The following is a 25,597-nucleotide window of genomic DNA, read 5'->3' as shown; positions in this document are numbered from 1 at the left end:
TGACTTTTATCTGTGTGTGTGGTTTATTCCACCAAAGCACTGATTTATTTATCACAACATTTCGGTATTCAGCTGATGGTTGTTCAATGATTTTATAGATATTAATAAAAGAAAAACCTCCTGGAAAGTTTTCAGTGTCAGTATTATTGTTACCACTGGTTTCAGTTAGTGCTTTTGTTTAACTTTATTCTGTGACTTACAAATGAAGCTAAAGAAGCCAAAGCTTACCTTTATTTGTGCACGCAATCCACTGTAGAGGTGTGACATCATAGTTGTGTTGGCCCACAGAAAAGGTAAATACTCTGACCTAAGGTGAAACAAGCAGAGCAAATGTTGCTCAGTGATTAAGATACTGCAGTGCAGGCGCTTCAAATTCAGACGGCTCTATATCGTAAACTGACCGTCTTGTTGGGCCAGTTGTATTGCATGAAGACGTCCTGAGCTCTGTCCTCTCCTCCATCAGTAAACAGCATGATTATTTTATTGCAGTTGGCCCGGGGGACATTTGTCTTCTGAAAAACACCCCCAGACAGAAAAATTATAAATAAAACATGCGTTGTGTTGATCAATACAGTGCAGCAACAGTAGAATCCGTCATGCTGACATAAAGGTCAGTCAAACTAAATCAATAGGTCACATACGTTTAACAGCTGATTGAAGGCAAAATGAAATCCAGACTTATAGTCGGTGGTGCCTTTAGCCTGCATTTGCTGCACTGCGTCCTTGAAAATCTTCTTGTTTCGCACGTTGGCCTGAACGAGATGTTTGAAGCACGGCACCACAGCCTCGGCCTTCTCATTGAACTGAAACACAGTTTGAGATCCAACATGAAGCCATCAAAAGACGGACCAGGGAGAAACTGTGAGTGTGGGCGGCACCGACCCTGGCCACGTTAACATAGTCGTCATCAGATAAAGTGTCGAGCATTTCCATCACCGAGGCTTTGATGAGTTTCAACGTGAGTCCACTGACGCTGCCGCTCCTGATAACAAACCAAAAGCATTAGTCAGATTCTCAAAGAAATACAATCGAGACACATGCAGTGAAAACAACAGAAACTATTGTTTTTCATAATCGTCTGCTAAACTGTATGTCAGGACGGCGCGGTTGTGGAGTTGTTAGTCGATGGAAAGAAGGCTGGGCTGTGTGGAGTTTGCCTGTCGTTCCCGTGACTGGGTTTTCTCTGGGTGCTCGGTTTTCCTCCCACAGTCCAAAAACATCAGTTTGATGCTTGACTGGTGACTCTAGAATTGCCACCAGGTGTGAATGCGAGTGTGCGTGACTGCCTGTCTCTCTGTGTTTGTCCTGTGATTGACTGACAGATTGTTCAGGGTGTACTCCACAGTCAGCTAAAATCCACCCCAGCTCCACGCGACCTTGTGTTAAATAAGATGGATGAACCAAGTGTAGTTCTGTGTATTTGATACACTTGGAAGGTGAGGCCAGTTGTAGTTTTTGTAAACATAGTATAGCTGAAGAGGACCTAATCTTGTGCTCGTTAAAACACTTTTTTATTCAAATCAGTAGGGATGATGTAGTTGAGGACATGTGAACTAACAAAAAAAAGTTTGGTTATTGGAAAATCCAGAACATTTTCTAAAAACTAATGCTTCTTAAGGTTTGTGAAACTTTTTGTGTGTAGTGGTTTAGACACAAACATTTTCTTTGCTAATTAATGTTAAATTAAAACATGTATCTTCTCTCCTTTGTGTTGTTTGCAGGCTGCAACTATGAACATGTTTCAGAAAAACAAATGATATTATATCAAATAGACAAAATGTGTCTCTATAGACTGTCAATGAATAGAAAATATAGAATAAAACATATAAATAAAACCTAGAACTTGTTGCATTTTTACTTTAAACATTCATTGTATTCTGTTGTGTGTGAGAAAGAGCTCATCATCACCCCCATATATCTGCCAGTTGATGTACGTATTTCCACAATTTTCGCATTAATTTGGCCTTGAAACGACAGCGTACGTGTGTTAAGCTCGTAGAAATGCTACATGCTGATGAAAGGTCATTCACAGGAGCCTCTTTCCTACTTTCCTCATTAATACGGACAGCCTTCCTCAGAGTAGCCATGAGCGTCCCTTTAAAGCGGCAGTGAATAGCAAACCACGGCGACAATACAGAGACCACAACAGACTGTCGCGCTTGACCGTGACTGGGAGTTTGAATATACTCCGTGAAACGTGACTGTCTGATCATGTTGATGATGTTGTTCAGCTGAGCGCGACACGTGAAACTCATTCGCTTACTGGGGATGGATTCAACTGTTTCAGTGGTCAATTTAATACATAACCAGGAGCTGGATCGCTTGGCTCACCATAAAGGATGGAGACAGAGTGAGAAAGCTGCTATGTTCTGTTCAACTATAATTTTTTCATTTCATTTAGCAGATTTATGCAAAGACATCAACATCTTGATTATTTTGCAGGGTCTTGCATGAGTTTGATGAACCCAAAAGGAGATCCACTCAGAGGTTCAGTGTGAATCTGATGAGTTATACATTTAAAAGAAAGATATATATTTTTTAAGGGTATTAAAATTCAATTTTGCATTTAGTCATTATGCAGGGGTTGATTTACATCCAGAAGTTAAAAAAAAAAAAAAAGACTTACACATCAACGAGGATGACCATGTCTTTGGGGGATGAGGCGCCCTGAATGTACCTGTAACAAAGAAGCATGGATGATGCAAAGCTTCAGGCCATGGTGTCTTCTTCAATTGTGTGGGCCACGATAAAATCATGTTTTAAGTAGCATGCCGTACCAGGGTCTCCTTCTGACATCATACAGGTCGATCTTATCAGGGGTTTTCCAAGGTGTTGCTGTAAAAACACAAAGAAACTGTTAACCGTGAAGCTTATCACTAATCATTTCACTTCAACTTTCATTTTCAGCTGAGGAAACACAAACAGAAGCTTTCCTGCCTGGATAGTAGCGAGTGACTCCTGTCGCACTCCCGAAGGCTTGCCACAGCAGTGATGGATCCTCCCGACTGTTCTCCATGAACACTTTCTCCAACGCTTGTGTCCAGTTCAGTTCGTTCAGAATGACAGGTGCTAGTGGTAAAAAAGAAAAACTCGTCTTAGACACACTTTTTAGATTTATGCGAGGCAAAAATAATTGCACATCTTGACAGGCTTCCCGAATGAGAGCTTCAACTTGCCTCCTTTGTAGATGTCTGTAGGAATCTGAACAGCTGTGTAGGAGTAGTTGACGTTGTTTTTGAAGTTTGGATCGTACACAAACTCCAACTTGATGTGGGAGGGATTTTCCACCTCCCCTTCTCCATCCATGGAGTACTAAAAAGAGCAAGAGATGGCATTCATGATACACAAACCTTTATCAAGTCATCTCTAACAAATACTACTGTAGTTCAATTCAAATACACAAATAGTCTTATCAAATGCCCTCAGTAGCAGAAGAGCTCAGTTTATTTGTTCCTCACTCACATAATCCAGCTCTGCCTTGGAGTCATAATAAGCCATGTCCAGCTCCTGGAAGAAAACAGATGGAGCGATGAGAAGACTGCAGGCGCGACAGCTGTGACATGTTATGAAGGAGTAGCAGTCACATGCATGCAGAAGTCAGCCTTTGGATGAACTGAGATGACTTGGGAAGGGCGACATCTGATCGTCTTGATTGGTTTTGATTGATGATTAAGTACACTGAGGCCACACATTCTAGCCTCACAGCAAGGATATCTTCAAACCCGAGCCCAGGCTGAGATTTTTTTTCTGTGCGGAATTTGTATATGTAATTAGCTGGTAATGGCTCAACCTTGGCTTGGCAGTATAAAAGATGGATGGAGTAGCACAGTGATCTCTTTGATCACATTTTTCTCAATTTACTTGTATTCATCATACACATATTTATATTTCTGGATATTCAGAGTAATATCAACCTTGTGCAAAAAGATCATTTAGTGTACATAGTTGCAGTTGAAACTGAAAAATAGTATGCTCAATGTGCAGTGAACTGGAATCGTAGGATGTGTCGGACACAATGTTTCATCAGAAAGAAATTCATCTAACAAATGGCATTTTTAACAAAAAGGACAGCAAACTTTAGCCTGCTTCAGCCTCATTTTGAATAATGAAGTAAAACAAATGTGGAAAACTGTGACTAGGGACTTTTCATACCCCAATAGCGGAGTTGACAACAGACACACAATGCTGAGATGACCAAGAGCAACAATAAAGACATCTTACATCTCTGTGTTGCAAAAGAGCAAGACACAGTAGATCAAAACGTTTATGTAGAAATAAGTCGCAGCACTGATGGGGCTCTGCTATGATTTAACCGCTAACAATCCTAACACATGCACATACAAACTACATATTTCATCCAAACAAAATGACAAATGTAGAAAAGGCTTGAGTAAACTGTTATATGAAATGGACAATGGCAGCAAATTTTCACATTTGCAAAGTTGCAACTGCCAAATGTTTCCTATTGTTCAGCAGTGTTTTCTGCTCGGTGCAGCCACATTATAAATCAGCAGACAGGCTGCGAGGCTTGTGTGGAGCGTCGCCATCTGTTCGACTCAGTTTCTGAAAAGACTCAACATACTTCAGAATGAGCATGACGTCCACTCAGAGGTGGATGTGCTTCTATTTTTTTTCAATGTTCTGATTACCAAACACTATCTCCAGTGAGCACCTTCGCCTATGTTATAATTCAGCCACACATTACATGCTCAGTCTGCCGCTTGTCATTCTGCTGTCACTAATGTACATTTCCAGTCCCGGGCAGAGTAAAGCGATGACAACATTTAGCAAAGATCAGTCACTGCTCTTTATCAGTCATCGCAAAGACGAGCTCTGCATCTTCGGATCAGCTCGCAGACATACAAGCTTCTAAGTGTTTACTTTACCTTGAACAGTATATGATAGAAGAACATTTTTTAAACCTTTACTCTATAATCTACTGTCTAAGATCCTGTCACCACTTTGCACACATATTTTTCTTAAATGGCACTTTTTTACTTTTCTGTTGAGACTTGAATCTGTCTCATAAGTATCTAGCACTACTCACCTGACCAGTTCGGCTAGTTCATCATGAAGAGTGAATACAGCTGCAGAGGCTTTATTTTCATGTATGTACAAAATTCAGATGAAAAGAAATGGCTTAATGAGGGGTTAAGCTCCAATAGGTAGATCGAAAAATGTGTGTATCAAAATGTGAGTTTCCCATTTCTGGCTACTACTCTATTCATTGTATTGTGATCATCGACACATATGAACATTCAGTCAATCATGCACACTCTCATAAAGCAACTGGAATGGCTGCCATGGAAGGTGAGGTTAGGAAGACCAGAGGCTCTACCAATTACCCGCCATTGGTCAGTGAATGTTGGATTGTCATCATAGTCTTGAAATTGAATGTAGGTGAGAATTTGAGGTGATGTGTATGACATTACCACAGTTTTGTTCCTGTCTGTTTAGTTGATACATCATTGTATTTGTGTCTGACATCTAAAGGTGGATACAATCTGCAAAAAGAAGGAAACTTGGCTGGCTGGCTGGCTGGCTGGCTGGCTGGCTGGCTGGCTGGATGGATGCCTGGCTGGCTGGATGGCTGGCTGGCTGGCTGGCTGGCTGACTGGCTGGCTGGATGAATGCATGGATCTTTAACTCTCCTCTCCTTCCGGGAGTGTGTTGCCCTGCCCTTCTGTGTCTGCATGCTCCATTCCTGATTGTGTTCAACTGTTTGTCATTATCCTTCCTCATCCACAAGTGTGATCTTCTCTGTAATTTGTGACTAGTTTGTTGCTCACAGTGTTCCAGCCTGTCTTAGCTGACATCTGTCAAATAAGCTTAGTCATGGTTTTGGATCTTTGCTTGCTTTGGATAACGTCTGCGCTTTCTCCTTTTATACTTTGGCTTTACACACTGCTAACCCATGCACCAAACATTTAAACCCACAACTACCAAATGAACCCTGTTAGACATACATCTGAGTCTTAGTCCCCGTTTACACAACATCGTTTCATGTGACAACACCTAATCCACTAAAAAGAAGGAGTGTGTTTACACTGCAGTAGCGGAAACACTGACAACGATGTAGTTAGTATGCCAGGCCACGGGAGGGCGCTGTCACTTTTGTAATGAAACGACACAGACATGTGTGCAGAGAACAATACACTATAAACTCTAAACTCTAAACTCTAAACACTATAAAATCAAGAGAATCCAACATGCGCAGTAAGAGCAGTCCGTCGCCTCCGGCAGTCTACGCTGGAGCAAATCGCGACCGTGAAAGAATCTTTCCACCGCTAGAGCCGGGATAAAAACGCCGGGGATACAGTGGATCCACTCACCGGTGTCGTGTAAACGGACCCCCCAAAAGTAAAGAAAGATTTGCGGATACACTCATATTCGTTGGCTTGTAAACGGGGCCTTAGTTGTGCACTTGAGTCTTTCTTTTTGAAATTAGAAACAAGTTAGTGGCATGGCAAAGCCTGCACATCCCTGAAAAGCCACTGTCACTTTTCAGCTAATTAACAGGAGGAAAGACAGGAAAACAACAGCTTGCTGATGACAAGATAAAATACAGAAAATGATCAACAGCTTTCAAAAATCAAGACCATTTTCCGTGAAATGGACACAATCGCTGTTTAAGTCCCTGAAATTGTCAGGGGGTGAGGATTTGTAAGGAGGATCAGAACCTGAGAGAAGGATGCAAGAGGCTGTATTGGAGCATGGGGTTAACCCAGTCTCATTTTGTCGGGCAAATGAAGCAGACCGAGTGGAAAAGTGGAATGCCAATGTGTGTTGGCCTCAAAAGAGCCACATGGCTGAGTGCGCGCCGTCATCTGTTTCACCCAGCTGAGCGCCGGGGGATCTGCCCAGCCGACTGGTGTAAATGTTCTCTCTCAGGTCGACCTATTTCTGGTCACAGCACTCCGAGACACCTCCGTCTGATGTCAACTTTTTCAATCGGTAATTGAAGTCGAACTTTCAGGCTCATATTGTACATAACAATTACACTAAAAACAAAGAGGTATGAAAAGAGTAATAGTCTATACTTATACTATACTTATAATGTTATAATAAAGTGTGGGAGACGTGAATGTTTAGGTGTTTTAAATTTAATGTAACACAGTCTCATACAAAACATTATTTTAAATGTCATATTCAGTTACTGTACACTGGACTTTCTCAAAAATAAAATCAATCAAAGACACAAAAACGCAAAACTCTTAAGAGACTGCAGAGAAAAACAAGATAAAAATAAATAACTGAAAGTACACAAAAGCAGTGAAGGCTGTATATTTTATGAGGTATTAGGGTGAAAAAAAATGAATAGCACAATCAGAAATGAGCATGGCATGAACCAAAGTGGCCTTTGGTACATGACCAAATTAAAAATGCATTATTTTCTTTAACCAGCAGAAATGTGAGAATTTACCTTGATCCCATCCTGCCATGAATGCTCCCGCTGGAGGCGCTCAGCCTCTCTGGCTAACCTCTACATGTTGCGCAGAAAGACAGAGATACAAAAAAATCACATCAAACAAACGCAAAAGCATCTGCGTTTCTTCTGATTCAAATAGAGAATGACGTGCCAGAGGAAGTTTGAACCCGCACCAGGTTGAGAGGTATTTGCAAACAGACATCCAGATGGTCTCAAGGAAGGCTGTACTTTTTGTTTTTGCCTAATACTCACAAGCTGTTAGTAGTACATGTTTGTTTACTATCTACCTAAAAATAACTTAAATTTGTGAAAAGCAGAGTTTTTCTTTTACAATGACTGTATTTAGTTTTTTTAATGCAGATAAATGCTGCTATAGGAACAACATTTGAAATTATAAAAGAAATCACATTTTCATTTAGTCCATTTTTACGAGTTTGTCTGTGTGAGCGTTTTGAGAAAAGCATCTTTTTGAAAAACACAAAATTCACAATCAGAAATAATGTGTGATCAAACTCATTAAATATTTGTACTGGAAATGATCAAGCAGTGTCATAAATTCAGGGCTCATTAAATGTTTGCTTTTGCTGATATTTAATATGCTGATGATGTGGATACATGCACACGTTCGTTTCCTCCTAATTACGAACCAATTCAAGCAAAAATATTTGGGCGTTACGCCTCACTCACTCTCACTCCATTGTAAAACACACTATCAGGCGCAAACACAAACACTTTCTGGCTTGTATTCATATTATCCATAACCAGTTTTGATATTTATCAGTTTTTCAAGCATGTCAACAGGAACTTTAAAATATATTAGCATATTTATTTTCAAAGTGATATTTCGTACAAAACAGATATTGAAAATCCGATAATGGTGTAGTGGCTTTGAATTTTACAAACATTACTTAAGGTGTTAAAGACTTGATGTTTAATCAACTGTAGTCTTTATACTTGAAATATGTTAAGTTTATGTGAGATGACACATTTGTGCCAAATTTAAAAAATGTTTTTTGCCAGGCATCATGGAGATATTATGTTATCGAGTATGAGAAAAGCTACTATTTTAACAATATATACTAAACTATAACTACTCTCTGCAGAGGAATCGCCAGTACAGAGTAAAAACTTTTTCTATAAAATTATCAACAAGTGAGCTACTTTAATTCAACATAATTTACTACATAAAAATGTATGAAAGTGACTCAACAGAGGTTCATCATTCACTTACAATCCAAAAAATAAAAATAAATAAAAAAATTATTAATGATATACTCACATCAAGTGCTTTGCGCTTTTTCGCCAGAAGCCTCTCTATATCCAGCGCCACCTTCTCCACGATCTTCCTGGGTTGATTTTTTGCCAGACTAAACCGTCGTCTTTCCTCATTGTATATCTGTAAATTTTTAATGTGCAGTGTTAAGAACTTAAAAGCAGTAACAGAGTATTTCGTTGGAGAGGCATTCCTGCTGACAATGCAACTTTTCTGTGGACACGATCACTTGAAGCTGACCTTGCACACATACAGTACAGTGGACATCAGAGCCTTCAAACCATGTGGAAAGACTTGAAAACAACCCATTCTGACATTGTGACAAACAGTCACAAATGCCAAATGACATTGAGAAGAAACACAGAAACCCAAAAATACATCTTAATATTGTGTGACTGCACATTCAATTATGTGGGGGGGGGGGGGGGGGGGGGGGGGGGGGGGGGGGGGGGGCAACAATTTAGTTTATTTCTATTGACAAGCTCGTCAGTAAAACTGTGAAGCTGATTTGATTCTATATCGAAGTGTTGCCATGTTTATGTAAAACATGTTTGTATCTGCACAGCATGAGTGCCATCATTGTAATCACCTGACAGCAAGTCATTAAGATGAAAACAACAATTAAAGCATAACTGTTGCACTTGTTTCGATTAACTGGAAGCTCTTTAACTATTTGTGTGTAAATTGATGTGAGAGTGAAAAAGCAGTTTGAAGTGAAAACATGCTGCAAATCTAATTTTCCACCCGAATCAGGCGAAAAGACGTGTTTCTGTCACTTTTGCTGCTTTCTTCCCCACCAAAGTTTTACTGGCACCCTTTGATATGAAGATTTACCCTCGTCTTCTAATGTGGTTTGATGGTACGAGTGAAAAATCAGCAACGTCAATTTATTTCATTTTGTTACGTTTCGTTAATTGTCTATCGAAATTATGTTTTTTTTTTATGTTATTCATTATGTTTGTAGTTCCAAAGCTGAGCACCACAGGATTGCCATAAGCCAAACTGAACACCTCCTACAGTTCTATAGTGGACCTTGGAAAGTTTCATAGTTACTAAATCACGTCAAACATATTTCTAGTCCGTGAGAAGAAGCAGAAGTACATGAAGAAAACCCACGCTGCGCGGCAACGCTGCAACACTGTGTGACCCTGAATGTAATAACAATTATTATTTTTATTATTATTATATAAAACCTAAGATTGAGATGAAACTATCAAACACAAAGCATACTGAGGAGCCACGGCTTTTAATAGAATTGAATAATAGTTTTGAGCTCTCCACAGTCTGTGTGGTTGTCAGATGCTCAAGGTGAGGAGCAGCAGAGCAGAGAACCCAGATCCAGTGATTCTGTTCTGAAGGCTGTGTAGAGATGTGTGCGGGTCTCCTCATATGTCAGCAAAGTGCAGACACCGACGTCTATGGAGAATGACCTTGTGTTGAATTCGTTCAGAGACCAGGAGCCGGTGAAGTGTTTGGAAGATGGTAATCTGTCCACACTCGCATCGGGATTCGACCAGTGCTGCTTTGGACGCACAGAAGTTCATGAAATGTTTGCATGAATTAATAATCATATGGACGAGAAAGGAAAGTGGACTCATCTTACATTGTTTTAGCTTAAAGAGTCTCTGCATGCTTCCCATAGTTGCTTGCGTGGTCCACGCACGTCACTGGGCGCAACTTTAGGACTCAGTGACGGTGCTATAACTTGTATTGTCAACATCGACAGATCAAGCAACTCTACAACAAAGATCAGCTGTTACATTATGAACATAGATCCACAGTACAAAAATACTCTGTATTATTCACTTCACCACCATTAAAGGCAACAAAAACTTTATCCTCAAAGTTGTGTGAAGTTGGGAAAATGTGCAACATTGAAGACTAACATTTGACTTTTACCAAAGTGATGGCTAGATGACTGGGTGAGGATATTTTTAAATATTCAGCTCTTGTGTTCCCAGCCTGCAGTCTTCAGTATCTGTCAAAGCTGGTCCAAGTCTGGATATGCAGTCAACTGGCGATAGCATCATGGGCAAAAAAGAAAAGATTGAATCTCCCTTCTGTGACTTAATGGCTTTGCTGCTGACATCTTGAAGCTGGACACCACAGCACACCTTCCGACGTCAAGCGAAGTCCAAGACTTGATAGATCAGAGCTGTTTGGGCAGCAAAAGAGGAACCAACACAATATTATCCAGGAGGTCATAATGTTATGGCTGACCCATGTATGATACACTGCAGGGGTTCTTTTGGGTCAAACATCACCGCAAATTGGAAAAAAAAAAATCCCATTTATCCAGATGATGTTTTTAGTGCACTTCTCCATGGGGTCTAAAATTTAAATGAGACCAAATATTGAAAGCCATCAGAGTTAACCTCAGACGGACCTGAAACACAAGTGTAAGGCCTTATGATTTCTAACCACCAGAGAACTTTATGGGTCATCGGGACACACTGAGGAATTACCCCGGAGCAAAAAGGAATTGAGCTGCATCTGGTTCAAGTGTTGTAACCCTTTTTAGTTTTGGATATATTTTCCTGCTGAGGCCAATGGAAAGCACAAAGAAGCTTCCTTTATGCAAGTAATAATGAGGGATGATAATGCTTATGCTTTTGTTAATCAGAAACATTATTGATGAAATCACTGTTTTCCTCTTTTGCCTGTCGAATCAGCTCATATTGTGAATGGCAATATCACTTGTAAGACGTGTGACGCACAGGATTTGATGCTGTTCCTGCAACTCCAAACTTAGATGAAACAGGCGCAGACTACCGATGAATAAATAGTGACAATTTAACACGGCCTCCGCTGTCCAGCTAGAATCTATTCTCTTTTTGGTGTTTCTCCTTTTTTTTTCTGAACATAACCAAACTAAATAATGCAGATGAGGCAGCGGAGCAAAAAAAACCGCTTTCATGATATGCCTCCTTTTATCAGCGATACCCCGCAAAAAGCTGTCAAGACGGCCGGCGCTGCCGTCCTCACCTGTGCATTATTAAACACAGAAACCACAGTGACAGAGGTTCAGGAGGTTCGTTATCATCAGACATGCAGGAGGACAAGATGGTTACAGCTTCTCACTGTGTGTGTGCCGCTCTGTGAGTTTGAGGTCATCAGACCCCCCCCCGACTTGACATGTTTGTGGTAGAACTGTATCATCTGGCATGAGATTGATCATTGGAACGCTTGTTAAAATGCTTCCCTAAATATTCTTAGGATGAACAGCGGCTGCTTGGTAAACGAAACCAAATATCTATGAGACTTTCGCACCAGCTTCAGTTATATATGATTAAAAAACAACAAAAAAGCTAGTATCGTTCTACTGAACCACGCAGTTTATAATGATGTAACTATAAGTGTAAGACCAGTTGGAGTCATTAATCTAAAAAAAAAGGTACACCTGAAACTGCCAATTGATCTCAGGAGTCCTTCACATTCTTAAAATGTAAAGAAAGAAAGAAAGAAATGTATTAAAAAAAAACTAGCATTCAACTATAAATGAAAATTTGGTGTGAACACACATTAGGAGTTAGGTGGGTGCAATTTGGTTCAAGAGAATCGCTGCATTAAACAATTATGAACAACAAAACTTAATTTTTGGCAACAAAATGGATCCCGTTCAGTGGTGATGTGTTCAGCAGAGTCTTTGTTCTACGTTTGGATCTTCTCCCTGTACGCGTGTGGGTTTTCTCCTGGTGCCCCGCTTCTTCTCAACAGGCCAAAAACACGTTTTTCTTGAGGCTCATAGAACTGAATGTGACTGTAATCAACTGTAATCAACTGATGACCTGCGCATCGGTGTACCCCGCCTTCAACTATGGGAATTTGTGATCAGGTCCAGTGGCCTTTGGATCAGCCCGTATAGACGATAAATGTATGGTGTTTATTTTTAGATGAATATTGTCTTGGGTAACTAGACCTGCCATGAACAGAGAGTAGGATTCTTTTTGAAAGTTGCTCTGAATAAGGTGCTTGAGGTCGATTGAGGTGCGTCAGCAGGGCCTTCGTACTGCAGCTCCACTCTGGTTCCTAATGCAAAGACCCTCAATCCAAAACGTCAGGACCACGAGTTTCTGGGTGGTTAATGAACGTTATAATTCACCATGTATTTAACATGCCATCAACACTTCACAGCAGCAGGAGCCAGAAACAGTGACGAGGACACCAGACTTTAGGCTTAGTGTATACGGAAGGTCTTTAAGAGCTTTTCTCTTCCTTTGCACTGGCTTCATGTTTGTTTTCCTAAAGATTGAAATGCACAAAAAAAGAAAAAAGAAAAAAAAAAAGGATTTAATCAAAAGCGGCTGAAATCTGGAAGTTAGGTCTATAAATCATGTGTAAAATGTTCCCCTTTTATTTTTTGGAGGAATTTAACATTAAGTTTTATTGGAATAATGCTTGTTCCCTGGACAAGAAGTGATTTCACTAAGCTTTCTGAGCTGAGAGGAACAATTTCTTTAACCAATCCAGAGTGCTTCAGAAGCTTGAGGGGATTAATGAGGATTGAATGAACAAGAGAGTATCACATCCCGGCATTACTGCGGGCTGACCATCTGCTCTGCTGTGACACAAACAGAGAGGACACGTGCTGCTGCTCTCTGCGGAGGGAACGCCCCCACACATCTTCCCTGAGCAGGGCTCTTTTGCCCCCTACAGATGATCTTTGGTCCTGTGTTTTGGCATTTGAATTTAAAGGCAGTAGCTGCTCCTCCACATCACTTGTTTGACTCAAATACTACTTAAAATGTCCGAGACACACAGGCGGGTTCTATAAGTTTGATGGATTTCAAAATGAAAGCATTAGCAAAAACAAACTATATGAACAAAATACTCACCAAAACAATCATTATATGTACTGAATTTGAGGGGTTCTCCATTTTGATGATGATATGATTTAATTCCGTTACAGATTTTGTGTGAAATTATTGATAAAAATCATTAATTGAACTCAATAATCCGCTTCTCCTTCTCAATATGTATTTTCAATGAAAATAGACACTCAGATGCTAAATAGGCTGTTCACATTTTTACACAGGATGATGTTTTCCTCCATCGAAGTCAATACTGCTACTGACAACATAAACCAATCGCACAAACACATATCTGCTCTGTGGTTGATACCTTACCTTATTATGTATGTATATATATAAATATATATATAAACACATATATATATTCATTTTCTAGATGATTTGACCACTAATTTCTGATTTTTAAAACAAATCATGGAAGTGCCGAGAAGTCACTACAAAATAAATATAAGTGTGGTTTTTACAATAAAGACAAACATGAACTGGTAAAACATATATTTTTTTGTTGAGCGACTCTTTAAAAGGGAGTTATGAGCTCGACAAAGGATTTTAACACAGATGTAGGGGAAAAATAATAGCCGGCATCAGTTTTAAAGAAACGGATTTAAACCGCAGTTTAATGCCTGAAATAAATTAGTAAAATACTGAAACAGAATGTTTTTACTTGGATTTTATTTTTCACCATTTTTCAGCTTGAGCTTAAATATAAAAAGACACAAAGTTCGGTCTGTTCTTCAGGGGAGAGCGTGTAATGAAACCGTAACTTTAATAGGGGAATCAATTCACAGGTTCAGAAATCAGCCTGCCGCACAGTGCCAAGAGCATGAGCACATTAATAAAGGTAATGAAAAATATACATCAGGCAATATCTTGTGAACGGAAGAGAGAATGGATGTAAAATCAGTCATGACAACAAAGCACGTTCCACGATCATCTCATGAGAGCTCTGAATTAGTATTCAGGAATGTAGGTGTTATTAAGCTCAGGACTTCATGAAGCATTATACCAGATATTCTAAATGTGACCGCTGTAGGCGTTTGTTCTACCACTTCCTCTGCTGTGCAGGAATCAAACAATCTGAACAAGATTGATCCTCACTGCAAACAATATGTAAAATGGCCACGAAATGCAAAAAAAAGTGTGCGCAGGCATTCTGAAAACTGCTGAATATGAAGAGCTATTAGAGAGACTTTTATTTCGGTCCTGGGAAAAAAACAGAAACCCTGTTATTAGCTGCTCGTGTCCCTGCAAAGGTTCCATGGAAATCATGCAGGAGGAAAAAGAATTAAAGCAGGAGGTGGACTGTAATTGCTTTCTTTTTATTTATTGAACTTAACGGATCCATTTTCTACACTGACCTATTTGAGGGAAACTGTCTATATTATTACTATGTATATGTATATGTAAAAGTTCTGCAGGTTTCTTCCTGTTAAAAATGAGTTTTTCTTTTCCACTGTCGCCTCTGCTTGCCCATGTGGAATTGTTGGGTTTTTTTCCTCTGTAGAAACTTGCAACTGCACTTGGTTGCGAGACAGAATAAATACAACTGTATAGACGGCTGATACCATAGGGTGAGAGGTCATGTAATAGAAGATATGTTGCCACATGAGTGGAGGAACAGTTTTAACACCTCCTCTGATATCTCTTTTAAATATCTGTAATGCGGTGGCGGAGAGTGGAACTTGTCCGCCCAGGTAGAATTCTGACATTATTTGCATCTGGTTTTAAGTACACCATCATTGGCTTGATTGAAATTTAAATTCAACTTGATTGTTTGGAACAAATCGTTTAAACTTGATATTTGAACTCCGACTGGTTAATGGGTTGCCCTCTCTCTCTCTCTCTCTCTCTTCCTCTCTGGATCAAGCCAACACAGAAATTGCCTCAACAACCTCTAGACTCCGTGCACTTCTCATTGAGCTTATGCATCACTACAATGAGTAAGACAACAAACCACACACACACTCACCCCTTTCAACTGCTGAGCACCAGTGATGTGCTGAAAGACTCTGTCAATCTCCTGCTCGATACGCCGGGCCCAGTGCATTATCCTGCGGATAAACATCACAGGATGACTGTCACACAATGCAAAACACATGAAAAAGACGTGTGTGTGTGTGTGTGTGTGTGTGTGTGTGTGTGTGTGTGTGTGTGTGTGTGTGTGTGTGTGTGTGTGTGTGTGTGTGTGTGTGTGTGTGTGTGTGTGTGTGTGTGTGTGTGTGTGTTGATGTTTCATTGTAGTAACTACTGATGCTGTAAGAAAAATATTAGTGAAAGACTGCATTGAAAGACACGTCACATTAAGAAAAACAAGCACAAATGTCCTTTTGGCCCATTGACAAAGAATGTTTCAGGAAGCACTGGCAAAATATACAAACATGAATCAGAATGCAATCATTCATGTGTGTCTCCAGAGATGGAGAACCAGTGCAATAAGTCACTTGTTTAGCTCGTAGGAGCATAACTACAAGGTCATATTTGAAGAATTCAGCCTTTTGTAAATAATGTGTGCAGACACGAGCAACAGGAATAAAGAAGGGGCTTAAACAACAGCTTATTCATACTGAAGGGCTGGGGGAATTTTCAGTCACTCTATCTAATAAGCTTTGTTGACTCATCGTCATGATTCTGTAAGAAGGATACTTAAAAAGCAGACACAGCAACACAATCTGCTGCTTCATTATGAAGTGTGTAAATGGCTTTGAAAACCTGTGACAGAAAAGATTTCTTGATTAAATGGGATTCACTCATAATAATCACAAAAATCAGATGAGCTTCCATCTGATACAAGAAGAAACTGAACAAAACAAACACCTGAAAGCTGCTCTTCATTCATCATCTTGCATAGCAAGTGTTTCTGATTTATAGCACGACGGTATTTGAGGTATAAAGCCACAGCAGTGTTGTTATTTACTGTATCTTTCAACACTTTGCCTAGAATGGCTGGGATCTTTGCCATGTCGCCCCTATATTTTCAAAATCCACATAAGCACAGGAATAACATGCCAACTCCGCAAAGAGGCTGGAATTGAACCAGGTATTTCACAAGGCATTACACTGTGTGCAGCCAACACAGTTCCCACAGCACCCAATCCTCACTTTTCTACTCAGTCTTTATGGACATTGCGTTATTCAGTGAGTTACTGTCAATGAAAAGCCTCAACTACATCATGTTGGTTCGAATGTTAAAAAGCTTACAGAAAATCTACGCGAGCTGATACAGATCAGCCTTAACATTATAACTATCGGTCCCGTTTTGCTGCCAAAGTGAGGTGAAAGTGAAATGTGCTGCGGTGCCTCACAAAAAACATGTCAGCAGTAGTTCTTTTGACTCCTGTGGCAGTCCAAATGAAAGAGGCCAGTGCCATCTGGGGAAATTACTTCCGTTAAAAGAGTTTATATGGTCTGCGACAATGCACATGGATGGGAAGACCTCAGCACATCATTTCCCAAAGCATCACACTACCTGCGTCAGCTTGTGTTCTTCCCATAGTGCATCCATATGCTGTGTGTTTTCCTGGTAAGCGACACACACACACACACACACACACACACACACACACACACACACACACACACACACACACACACACACACACACACACACACACACACACACACACACACACACATGGGCCTTCCATGTGATGTCAAAGAAAACACTGCAGATCTGATGCTGCCGGCTGATGGTGGTCAGGGGGCAGCATGGGCACCCTGACTGCTTTGCTGCTATGCAAACGTGCTACAGTAGCTTGTCTGTCAGCCTTCACTACACCTGCATTAATGAGCGCTGGTCACCCATCATCCTGTCGCCAGCTCAACCTTTTTCCTATCTTTGGAAAACTTTTGATGAACTACAGCAGCCTTGTCACACAACAAATCCTTACACTTGAAAATTGTTACTGCTTGTAGCACAACAACCAAATGTCCACCTGGCGCCTCATATACCCCTCCCTCTAACATGCACCCCAGCAAAGAGCGAATCAGTTTTATTTGATTCACCTTTCAGTGGTCATGAATGATCTCATGGCGTATTTTAAAAGATTCATTTTAAATATATAAAAGTCTGAAGGTTCCATGGATGGACAACAACTGCAGTGTATAACGGAGACATGTCTGGGCTAAGGAGGGCCGTTTCAGAAACTAAAATCAAAAAGAAAGTTTTCTGCTGATGAAAGATTTAGGTGCCTGACTGTTTAATGAATGAGAATTAAGTGTCAAACAGCATCACAACTTCCACTGGTCTCCCCTTTTAAATGTCAGATCCGCCACATAAATCACCCAGCATTCATTACAGCCTCTCTGTCTAATAAATCTTTCAGACTACATCCCCATTTTGCAGCACTGTCTTTTTCTTTAAGCCGAGTCAAAGTCAACACTGACGCCATGCTCCGGGTTACGTTTTTAGCAGATCTGATCCAACTCCACAGAGGACGTGATATACAACTGTCCTCACAGGGCTGAGAAGCGCTGAGTGCACCTCAGCACTACTTGTCTGGGGGACACTGACAAGATATTTAAAAAACAAACATGATTAATTGGTCAATAACAGCACAATGTCAACCAACCGTTCACAAACTGTACAAAGAAACACAGAACAGTAACATCCACAGTGAGACTATAGTATATAGACTATAGTGGCTTTTGAAAGAAAGTTTTTACGGGTTCCTGATTCCCAAGTTCTGGAAACTTAACTATTATTAATTTTCACTCACAAAGTTGTGACATTCATAGTGTCTCTCAACTCTCAACTAAGAGACTGACACTTGTATAACATCCAAATATTTCAGCATGAGGCTAAAAGACTTTTCTTAAATCTGTCTGAAAATGAGGAAACACAGCAGTGACTGATGAAAGCTTTTGCAACCTCAGAATTATACACTTGGTAGCTTTGGTGAGATCCGTCTGGAAATTCCCAAGAAGTACATGGTTAACAACGTGGCTGCCATCACCAAGCAGTGGTGGTTTTAACAGAGAGCGAAGGCAGCGCAAACAAAACAGGAACTTACCAGCTTACATTGTGAAAATGAGCAGTAGAAGCGCCAAAAAAAAAAGAAAATAAACTATGCCAACGCAGGAAGAACATGCAAAACACCCCTAGATAGCTGTGAGTGGGTTTGAACTTGGAATATGTATGAAGGGGTTACCAAAGCTTACCACTGCACCATTTCACACCTCCAGGAGAGTCCAGTTTCTCATTCTGTTTCTGGATTTGACTTCCAGCGTCATTAACTCCAGTGTTTCTGCTGTGCTTTTGCCAAATGTCTCTGGATCGCACTGACTTGGCTCAACTGGTTATATAGAGCACAGTATGGGCTCTGTGTGTCTTTGTTTTTTTTATTTATTTTTTGAAATGTGTGCTAAATAATACATGGTGTAGCATAATCACATTGCCAGCTGCAATTTCAAAGCAGCACACAATCCTCCACGACCTGTCATAGGAACAGCAGCATTCCACAGTATGTGAATTATTATTGCCATCCGTTGTAGTGGATGCCATCAGCCGGATGGAAATGCAAACACTTAAATATGCTCCGACAGAGGATAGTAAATAATATATATAGTATTGATGCACATTTCCCGCAATTCACTAACAAAACTTCACCAGTTCAACCCTCATTGTTCAGCTGATCTGTTCAGGCTGATTAAAGAGAAGCTTCTCCGGACAGAGCAGTTTATTCGAGTTCTCTACCTAGTTCAGGGCCAGGAAATAAATCTTAATATCTAGAATTAGAGTTGGATCCGGTAAATGCCTGGAGATTCGATTCATTATTGGTCAGACAGCTCACAGCAGAGTTACAGGACAACACAGATTACCGTCTTGTCTGGCTTGTTTCTGCTGTCAGAGGAGCCGTAGATCTTCACTCAACCGTCCACAGCCACACGAACACACCGCTTTTTCTAAAGATGTAAAGAGATTCTGTTCTCTTTTCAGACAAATGACAAATAGACAGCGCTACGCAGTGCTATACGTTTGCAAGAGAAAGCATGAAAATGGAAGAACTTTTTTAATTTTTTTTTTTTTTCAAATTCAGTAACATCAAGACTGAGACACTAAAGACCTATTTAATGTATGATGGAGTGTCTTACAGAGTGTTTTCACACTGTGCCATTTCAAAGTGAAATTATTTTCAGCTTGAGGCAGTCGAGGCAAGTAAAATAGGATGCTTTGAATCGGAGCAGCAGACAGCTACTACCCCACCACTCGTCATATTGACAACACCAAGTGTAGCAGCAAGAGAGAAAAAGAAAGAAATAAAATCTTTTTTTTATAAACCTTTTAAAAAATGTATTCCACTTGTCTCTAGGTCTCACTGAGTTTCTTTGGCCAGTGTGTTGCTGGGATTGCTGCAGAACCTTAAATCAGGCCCACACTGGCTGGTCACAGGGAAATGAGTATGAAAATGATAACGCAGCGGCTGCTCCTTGCGACAGAGACACTTTTCCAAATATAAAACATTACCCAGAGCAGCGGTGACTCAGCTGGCATCTTTTGATGTTCAAACAAATCTTATGCATTTGCCAGAAATCTGAGGTCTGATGTGAGGTAATTCCCTGCTTAATAATGCTTATTGGCTTTAATCTCTCATCAAGTAAAACTCGAATATTAAGCAAACGCAAAGACCGAAAGAGTAAAGTACAGAACACAAATCTTTGATGACATCTAAATTAAATTGACCTTTAAGCTACTTATTCTCGCGCCTTTATACTGCAGAGGTTCATCGCCGACTGTACATTATGGGTCTTAAAAATCTTGATTGCACTCTGCTTCAGGCTGTGTAATATCACTGTTTACCCACAATAGATGCTTTGGATGCTCCATTAACTCCCATCAGCCATCTGTACACCATATGTTTAGAAATTGCACCAAAAATAGATTTGTAAGTTGATCCTGACGAGTTAAAATTGTTATTTTAATTAATGGTTCTTATTAATATGTGGTTTCACCTGCCCACACTTTTAACCATTTAGGACCAGGCTGGTCCTTCATTCAAAGACAATATGATGCTTTCGAACAGGGGTTTTCAAAGTTTGGGAGGATGACTTAAATTTGGGTCTTTTAAATATTTAAAAACAACGAGACCAAGACTGTAACAATCCTTCCCTCCATTTCTACACACTGAATATTCAGACCACATTTTATATCAATCAATAGATTATTTCACTACATTTAAAAGGCCTAAATACAACCAGCACGTTGCGTCACGGATTAATTGTAATAGACGGTATTGCAAAGTCCTGTGTGACTAAATCAGGTTTGTTGCATGACTGTAGCCCACAGAACTGCGGAGCAGTTCCAACCCTGTGAGTCAGTGCAGCAAAAGCGCAAAGTTTTTTTAACGTGCGCTCCATTTCCTCCCCATTCGAGCCCTGTGGGACGTCAGGAAAGTCTGTACAGCCGGGCCGCGTAGAAAGGGGATGAACAGCAAAGCACACTTGTGCCTCGGCTCCGTTACCTGCTACACTCACTGGGCCCTGAGAGGGAAGAGAGAGAAGCACTACACGACCTGACCCACATTCACTTACATCAGAGAGACCGAGAGGTTGAGACGGTGAAGCAGCAGAACCATAGGTGGAGCATAGGAGCGGCATTATTAGGAGAATTAAAGAAAGAAAGATCTATCTATCTATCTATCTATCTATCTATCTATCTATCTATCTATCTATCCATCTATCTATCTATCTATGACAGGCATTCAGCATAAAACATATGCCATATGTGGGAACCCTTATAAAGAGCAGCCAAAAGACATACGTAAGAAGCAAATAAAATGCAACTGGGTTTTTTTCACTTGAGCTTTGAGTATTGTTTTAATTAAATTTTTCCTCATTTCCATATCATTCCTGCTTTTGCTCCTTATCATTTCTTGCATACATCTAATTTGTGAGCCAAAATAAACATTACTTTGATGTCCTCTCAAAATCTTTACTCCATTAACAGCGTCCTTGAGAGCAAGATCGGCTCTGGCAGATTTTCTTTTTACAAAATTTGTGAGAAAACTGTTGGTGGCTTTTCTTTTCTTGTTTTTTGCAGCTCGTAATAGGCTGCATTTTATAGTTTTGTTTTTTTTTCCTCACTGCGGTGGGAATAATGGTCTCCATTCTCATATTAAAACTTTACTCAATCCTTTGATGCATGGATTTGGAATAACTCAGCAGGAAGGTTTTGGTGCAGTTACACAACTGAAGCACATCAGTGACAAGCCTGAATGTTGCTATATTATCCAGTATATTCTTTCACCACTATACTTGGAGATTTGCAGTTCATTTTATTTATGCTTGCTGTTTTAATATGTGTTTATGTTTTTGACTACCAAAAATGAAATTTTAATGTTTCTTTAATATAGAATCTTAATGTAGTCACAGGTTCTTGTAAAGCAACTTATTCTGGAGCCATGGAAATATGCCTATTGCCTAATTTTAATTTTGTAATAACTGCACAAAAGTGTTAGAACATTACGTGCAGTTTCTATCTTGATGTGACAATGGTGGATGAATAGACAATAAAATGTGTGCAGTAAAAAATATGTGACTCTAAGATTACATTCCACTAGAAAGACGTTGGCGTCACTGAGTTAGTGGTAATAATAAAAATGGTTTAACTTAATTATGAATATATTTTGGTCACAATACTTCAGCTAAAATAGCCTACTTCCAGCAGAGTTTCTTTATATGAACTTTACCATGTTTTGTTTAGTTTTTTTAAATAGGAAAGCACGATTGGATGGGACGGTGGACGAGTGGTTGGCAATGAATGTTAAACAACCCGGGAAAAAAACTAAAGTGAGGCCTTCTGTCTTGAGTCTGCATGTATCCAAGTTAAAAAAAAAGAGTTTTCCAGGTAGCCTGGCTTCTTCACAATGTCCAACGACACGCTTGCTGGGGGAACTCGTCGCTCGAATTCTCTCTGTGCATTTGGCTCTTGATCAGCTGGCAAATAGAAAGAACCGCTGGATGCAGTCCTTTAACAAAGACTTTTCTCACCTATATACCTCTAATTATAAAAGCATGACTAATCAACCAGCATCTATCCATCTATCCATCTATCTATCTATCTATCTATCCATCCATCTAGACTGTGGAACCAGAAGGGGCGGGAGAGGAAAGGGTAAATGAGGGAGGGAAAAGGGAGATAAATCCTCACTGCTGCAGTATTAATTCTTAATTGGAATGAGATGCTGTTCTTCAGAGTAGCGATTCTGCTTCATTTAGCTTACATGAGGAGACCCAGGGCACGGGGCTATGTAGCTGTTTCAGAGCACTCAGCAGAAAAATCCACAGAAACAAGGAAGAGTGGGAGGAAGTGGGAAAGCAAGAAAAAGGCCATGCACTACATGAAATAACCAAATTCATCATTACACGCACACAAATATATATACACAGGCCCACACATCCCTGATTTATAGAGCCTCTTTTCTAATTGGTAAATACGCATCAGATCTGCAGCTGTGATTGGCCAAAAATCCCTCATCGTGTGCCCCGAAGATGAGTAGACCATCTGGCCTGTTCCTCCCTCCAGAGCAGCCTGATTGCTGAGCCTGGAGGTGGGCCCAGATAACTGTAGTCTCCGGTTAAGTGCCAGCCATACTTAACAGTAACGGGTTAAAGGTTAGGGATAAAAAGCTGAGCGCGCAATCGATTAAAGAGAAAGGAAAAGTAGGGAAATGTTATTTCTATTGTAGCATACAGCAGGAGTGCTCACTAACGCCACACCTTCTTTTCTTCTCCTGTGCCCCGCTGTAGGCGGACAATCAGTATTTCTGAGGGTGAACTTGCAGTTGCTGTCACATTAGGATTTGCAGTCAGAAAGTGAAGCGCTTCATGCAACTGCTGTTTTCAAGCCAGTGTGTGTGTGTGTGTGTGTGTGGGGGGGGGGGGTTCTTTCAGTGAAGCATAAGAACAGCAGGGGAAACATGGAAGGCTTTTTTGTGCCCATTTCACTTCCACAGTTAATGTTGCAAGGCAAATAAAAAAAAACAATCCAACTATATTAACTAATTAAAGTCAGTCAGCCAAAGCTGTGACTTCATCAAACATCTCAACATCTTTGTACGTAACTGTTTTACCCCCCCCAAAAAAACACACACAAAAAAAACCCCTAACAAAATAGCTCCTTGATGTAATTTTAAGACTTGCTGTTATTCCAAAGTGGAGATTCAGACATCTGATATCAGACAGTATGTCAGGAGATTTGTAGATTCCTCAGAGACAAATGTGAAAAGCAGAGACGTCCTCACAATAAGGTGCATTATTGGTCAGAGGATGTTCATTTTAACAGCTGAAACACTGAAACCCTGAAAAAGCTCTGGGTTTTTGTTTTTGTTGTTTTTTTTATTATTGATATTATTATTATTATTATTATTATTATTATTATTATTATTATGCATTCCCAGTAATAGAGTGGACAACATCTCTGAGAACACTGATATTTAAAAAAGACTGCTTTTTAGTAGATGGAAACGCCACCTGTCAAATTATATAAAAGCATGAAACAAAAAAAAAAAAAAAAAACTACCCAAAAAACACTGACTGAAGTATATCTCCTGAGTGGTCAAAGCCAAAGTTGCATCCCGCCGGAGCTTATGTTTCCCTCCCGGGGGAGACTTACGTGTACTGCTGGGGGAACGTGAGACTGTCCGCTCCAGGCCACGATGCGCTGAACATCAAGATCATCTGGAGAGATACCAAGCAGACGACGCTGCAAGATCTTTCGCCTATCGCCATTTTCCATTAAAAATGCTCGTCGCGGGGCTTCGGTGCGTGAATGAAGCGCTCCGCACCGTCTCCGGAGGGGGGGGAATGCGGCTGGTGGCGGGAGGTGAACGGTCCTCCGGCTCAGTTCAGTTCAGTTCCTCCGCCACTTCTTCACGTCGCTGCTCTGCCGTCGAGTGGACGCGGAGGAGGCGGCGATCGGCCGTGGAGGCATCGCGGATGGTGAGAGATGCTCTGATGCAGCTGCCAAGACACTGCAGAGTCTGCCCTCCTGCTCATACACACACACACACACACACACGCACACACACACACATACACATACAACGCAGAAACACACCACCACCAGCAGCAGTACCACAATCACACAGACCGGCGCGTGCCCGACTGCTCTCTCTCTCCGTCTCTCTCTCGCTCTCAACAGCAGGCGCGTTCACGCTCACCAGGCAACAGAGGAGCGAAGAGGAATCTGGTTTTATTTATCTCTGCAGAGCCACGTGGGATTTGTCATCGGCATAAATTTAGTTTTTTTTTTTGTATGTATATATATATATATATATATATATATATATATATATATATATATATATATATATATATATATATCAGGCTGACCGAGAGCTCCTCTGTAGCTATGCTGCACAGCAGATGCGAGACAACGTTAATAAAAGTCCCTGAATGCAAAAAAAATGAATAAGTAATCAATTTCTGTTTCAGTGGCCCCCCCAACACACCAGGGCTTCACACAGCAGCCACCTTCTCATCATTCATTTAAAAGTGTTGTGATTTCATAGATAAAACACATTGGGAAATACGAAATTAAAAATGTCATTTCAAGTGCATTTGAAAGGGAGAACTGTTGAAGAAGCATGAACTGGGAGCACGTGTAAATGCCAGACAGTAAGGCCCAGAATTGAACAAGTGATGTTCATGCTGTGAGAGTGGGTACTGACCACTACACCACCTTGTGGATTATTACAGTTCTGATCTTGTCTTAAATGTTCCTGGTTTGAGTTGAGGCTACTTTTTTCCCATAACTTTATCGCCCCATTGCATCGTGGTGGATGTCATTTTCAATATGTATATATATATATATATATATACATACATATATATGCATTTTTCCATTGTGACAACTATACCCAGGGTCTCCTGTTTCATAGAGTTGTGCTTTAAGTACTCTATAAATGCCATATCCTACCCCACAGGGCTTTTTTCTCTTGACACTGCCCCTTCATTGTTGTAGTTTGACCTTTCATTGGTTGCGTCATGCATTCTGCAATAGATAGTTTACCTTATAACACAATCTGTTACAGGGTGAACCGACGCGCTTTCCAACCCTGCAAAGTGTGTCAGTCTTTGCTTTACTGA

General features: G+C 40.4%; 1 protein-coding gene across 1 annotated transcript in view; it reads right to left on the bottom strand.

The window, feature by feature from the left end:
- The window catches only part of cacna2d2b (calcium channel, voltage-dependent, alpha 2/delta subunit 2b), a gene marked incomplete at its 5' end in the record, with an annotated part of 36,508 nt that extends 12,270 nt beyond the window's left edge, over positions 1–24,238 (bottom strand). The window contains 13 exons of the mRNA XM_080462237.1: positions 229–307; positions 402–512; positions 642–803; positions 883–982; positions 2,627–2,677; positions 2,778–2,835; positions 2,938–3,069; positions 3,177–3,312; positions 3,463–3,507; positions 7,424–7,483; positions 8,709–8,825; positions 15,483–15,564; positions 24,123–24,238. Of these exons, the coding sequence (XP_080318363.1) occupies positions 229–307; positions 402–512; positions 642–803; positions 883–982; positions 2,627–2,677; positions 2,778–2,835; positions 2,938–3,069; positions 3,177–3,312; positions 3,463–3,507; positions 7,424–7,483; positions 8,709–8,825; positions 15,483–15,564; positions 24,123–24,238 (1,249 nt within the window). The remainder of the gene's footprint in view (positions 1–228; positions 308–401; positions 513–641; positions 804–882; positions 983–2,626; positions 2,678–2,777; positions 2,836–2,937; positions 3,070–3,176; positions 3,313–3,462; positions 3,508–7,423; positions 7,484–8,708; positions 8,826–15,482; positions 15,565–24,122) is intronic.
- Positions 24,239–25,597: the final 1,359 nt, after the last annotated feature.

The sequence above is a fragment of the Lipophrys pholis genome (genome assembly GCF_963383615.2).
Source record: "Lipophrys pholis genome assembly, chromosome: 4".
Classification (NCBI taxonomy): domain Eukaryota; kingdom Metazoa; phylum Chordata; class Actinopteri; order Blenniiformes; family Blenniidae; genus Lipophrys; species Lipophrys pholis.
Note: the sequence above shows the minus strand (reverse complement) of the source record. Positions and strands in the feature narration are given on the sequence as shown.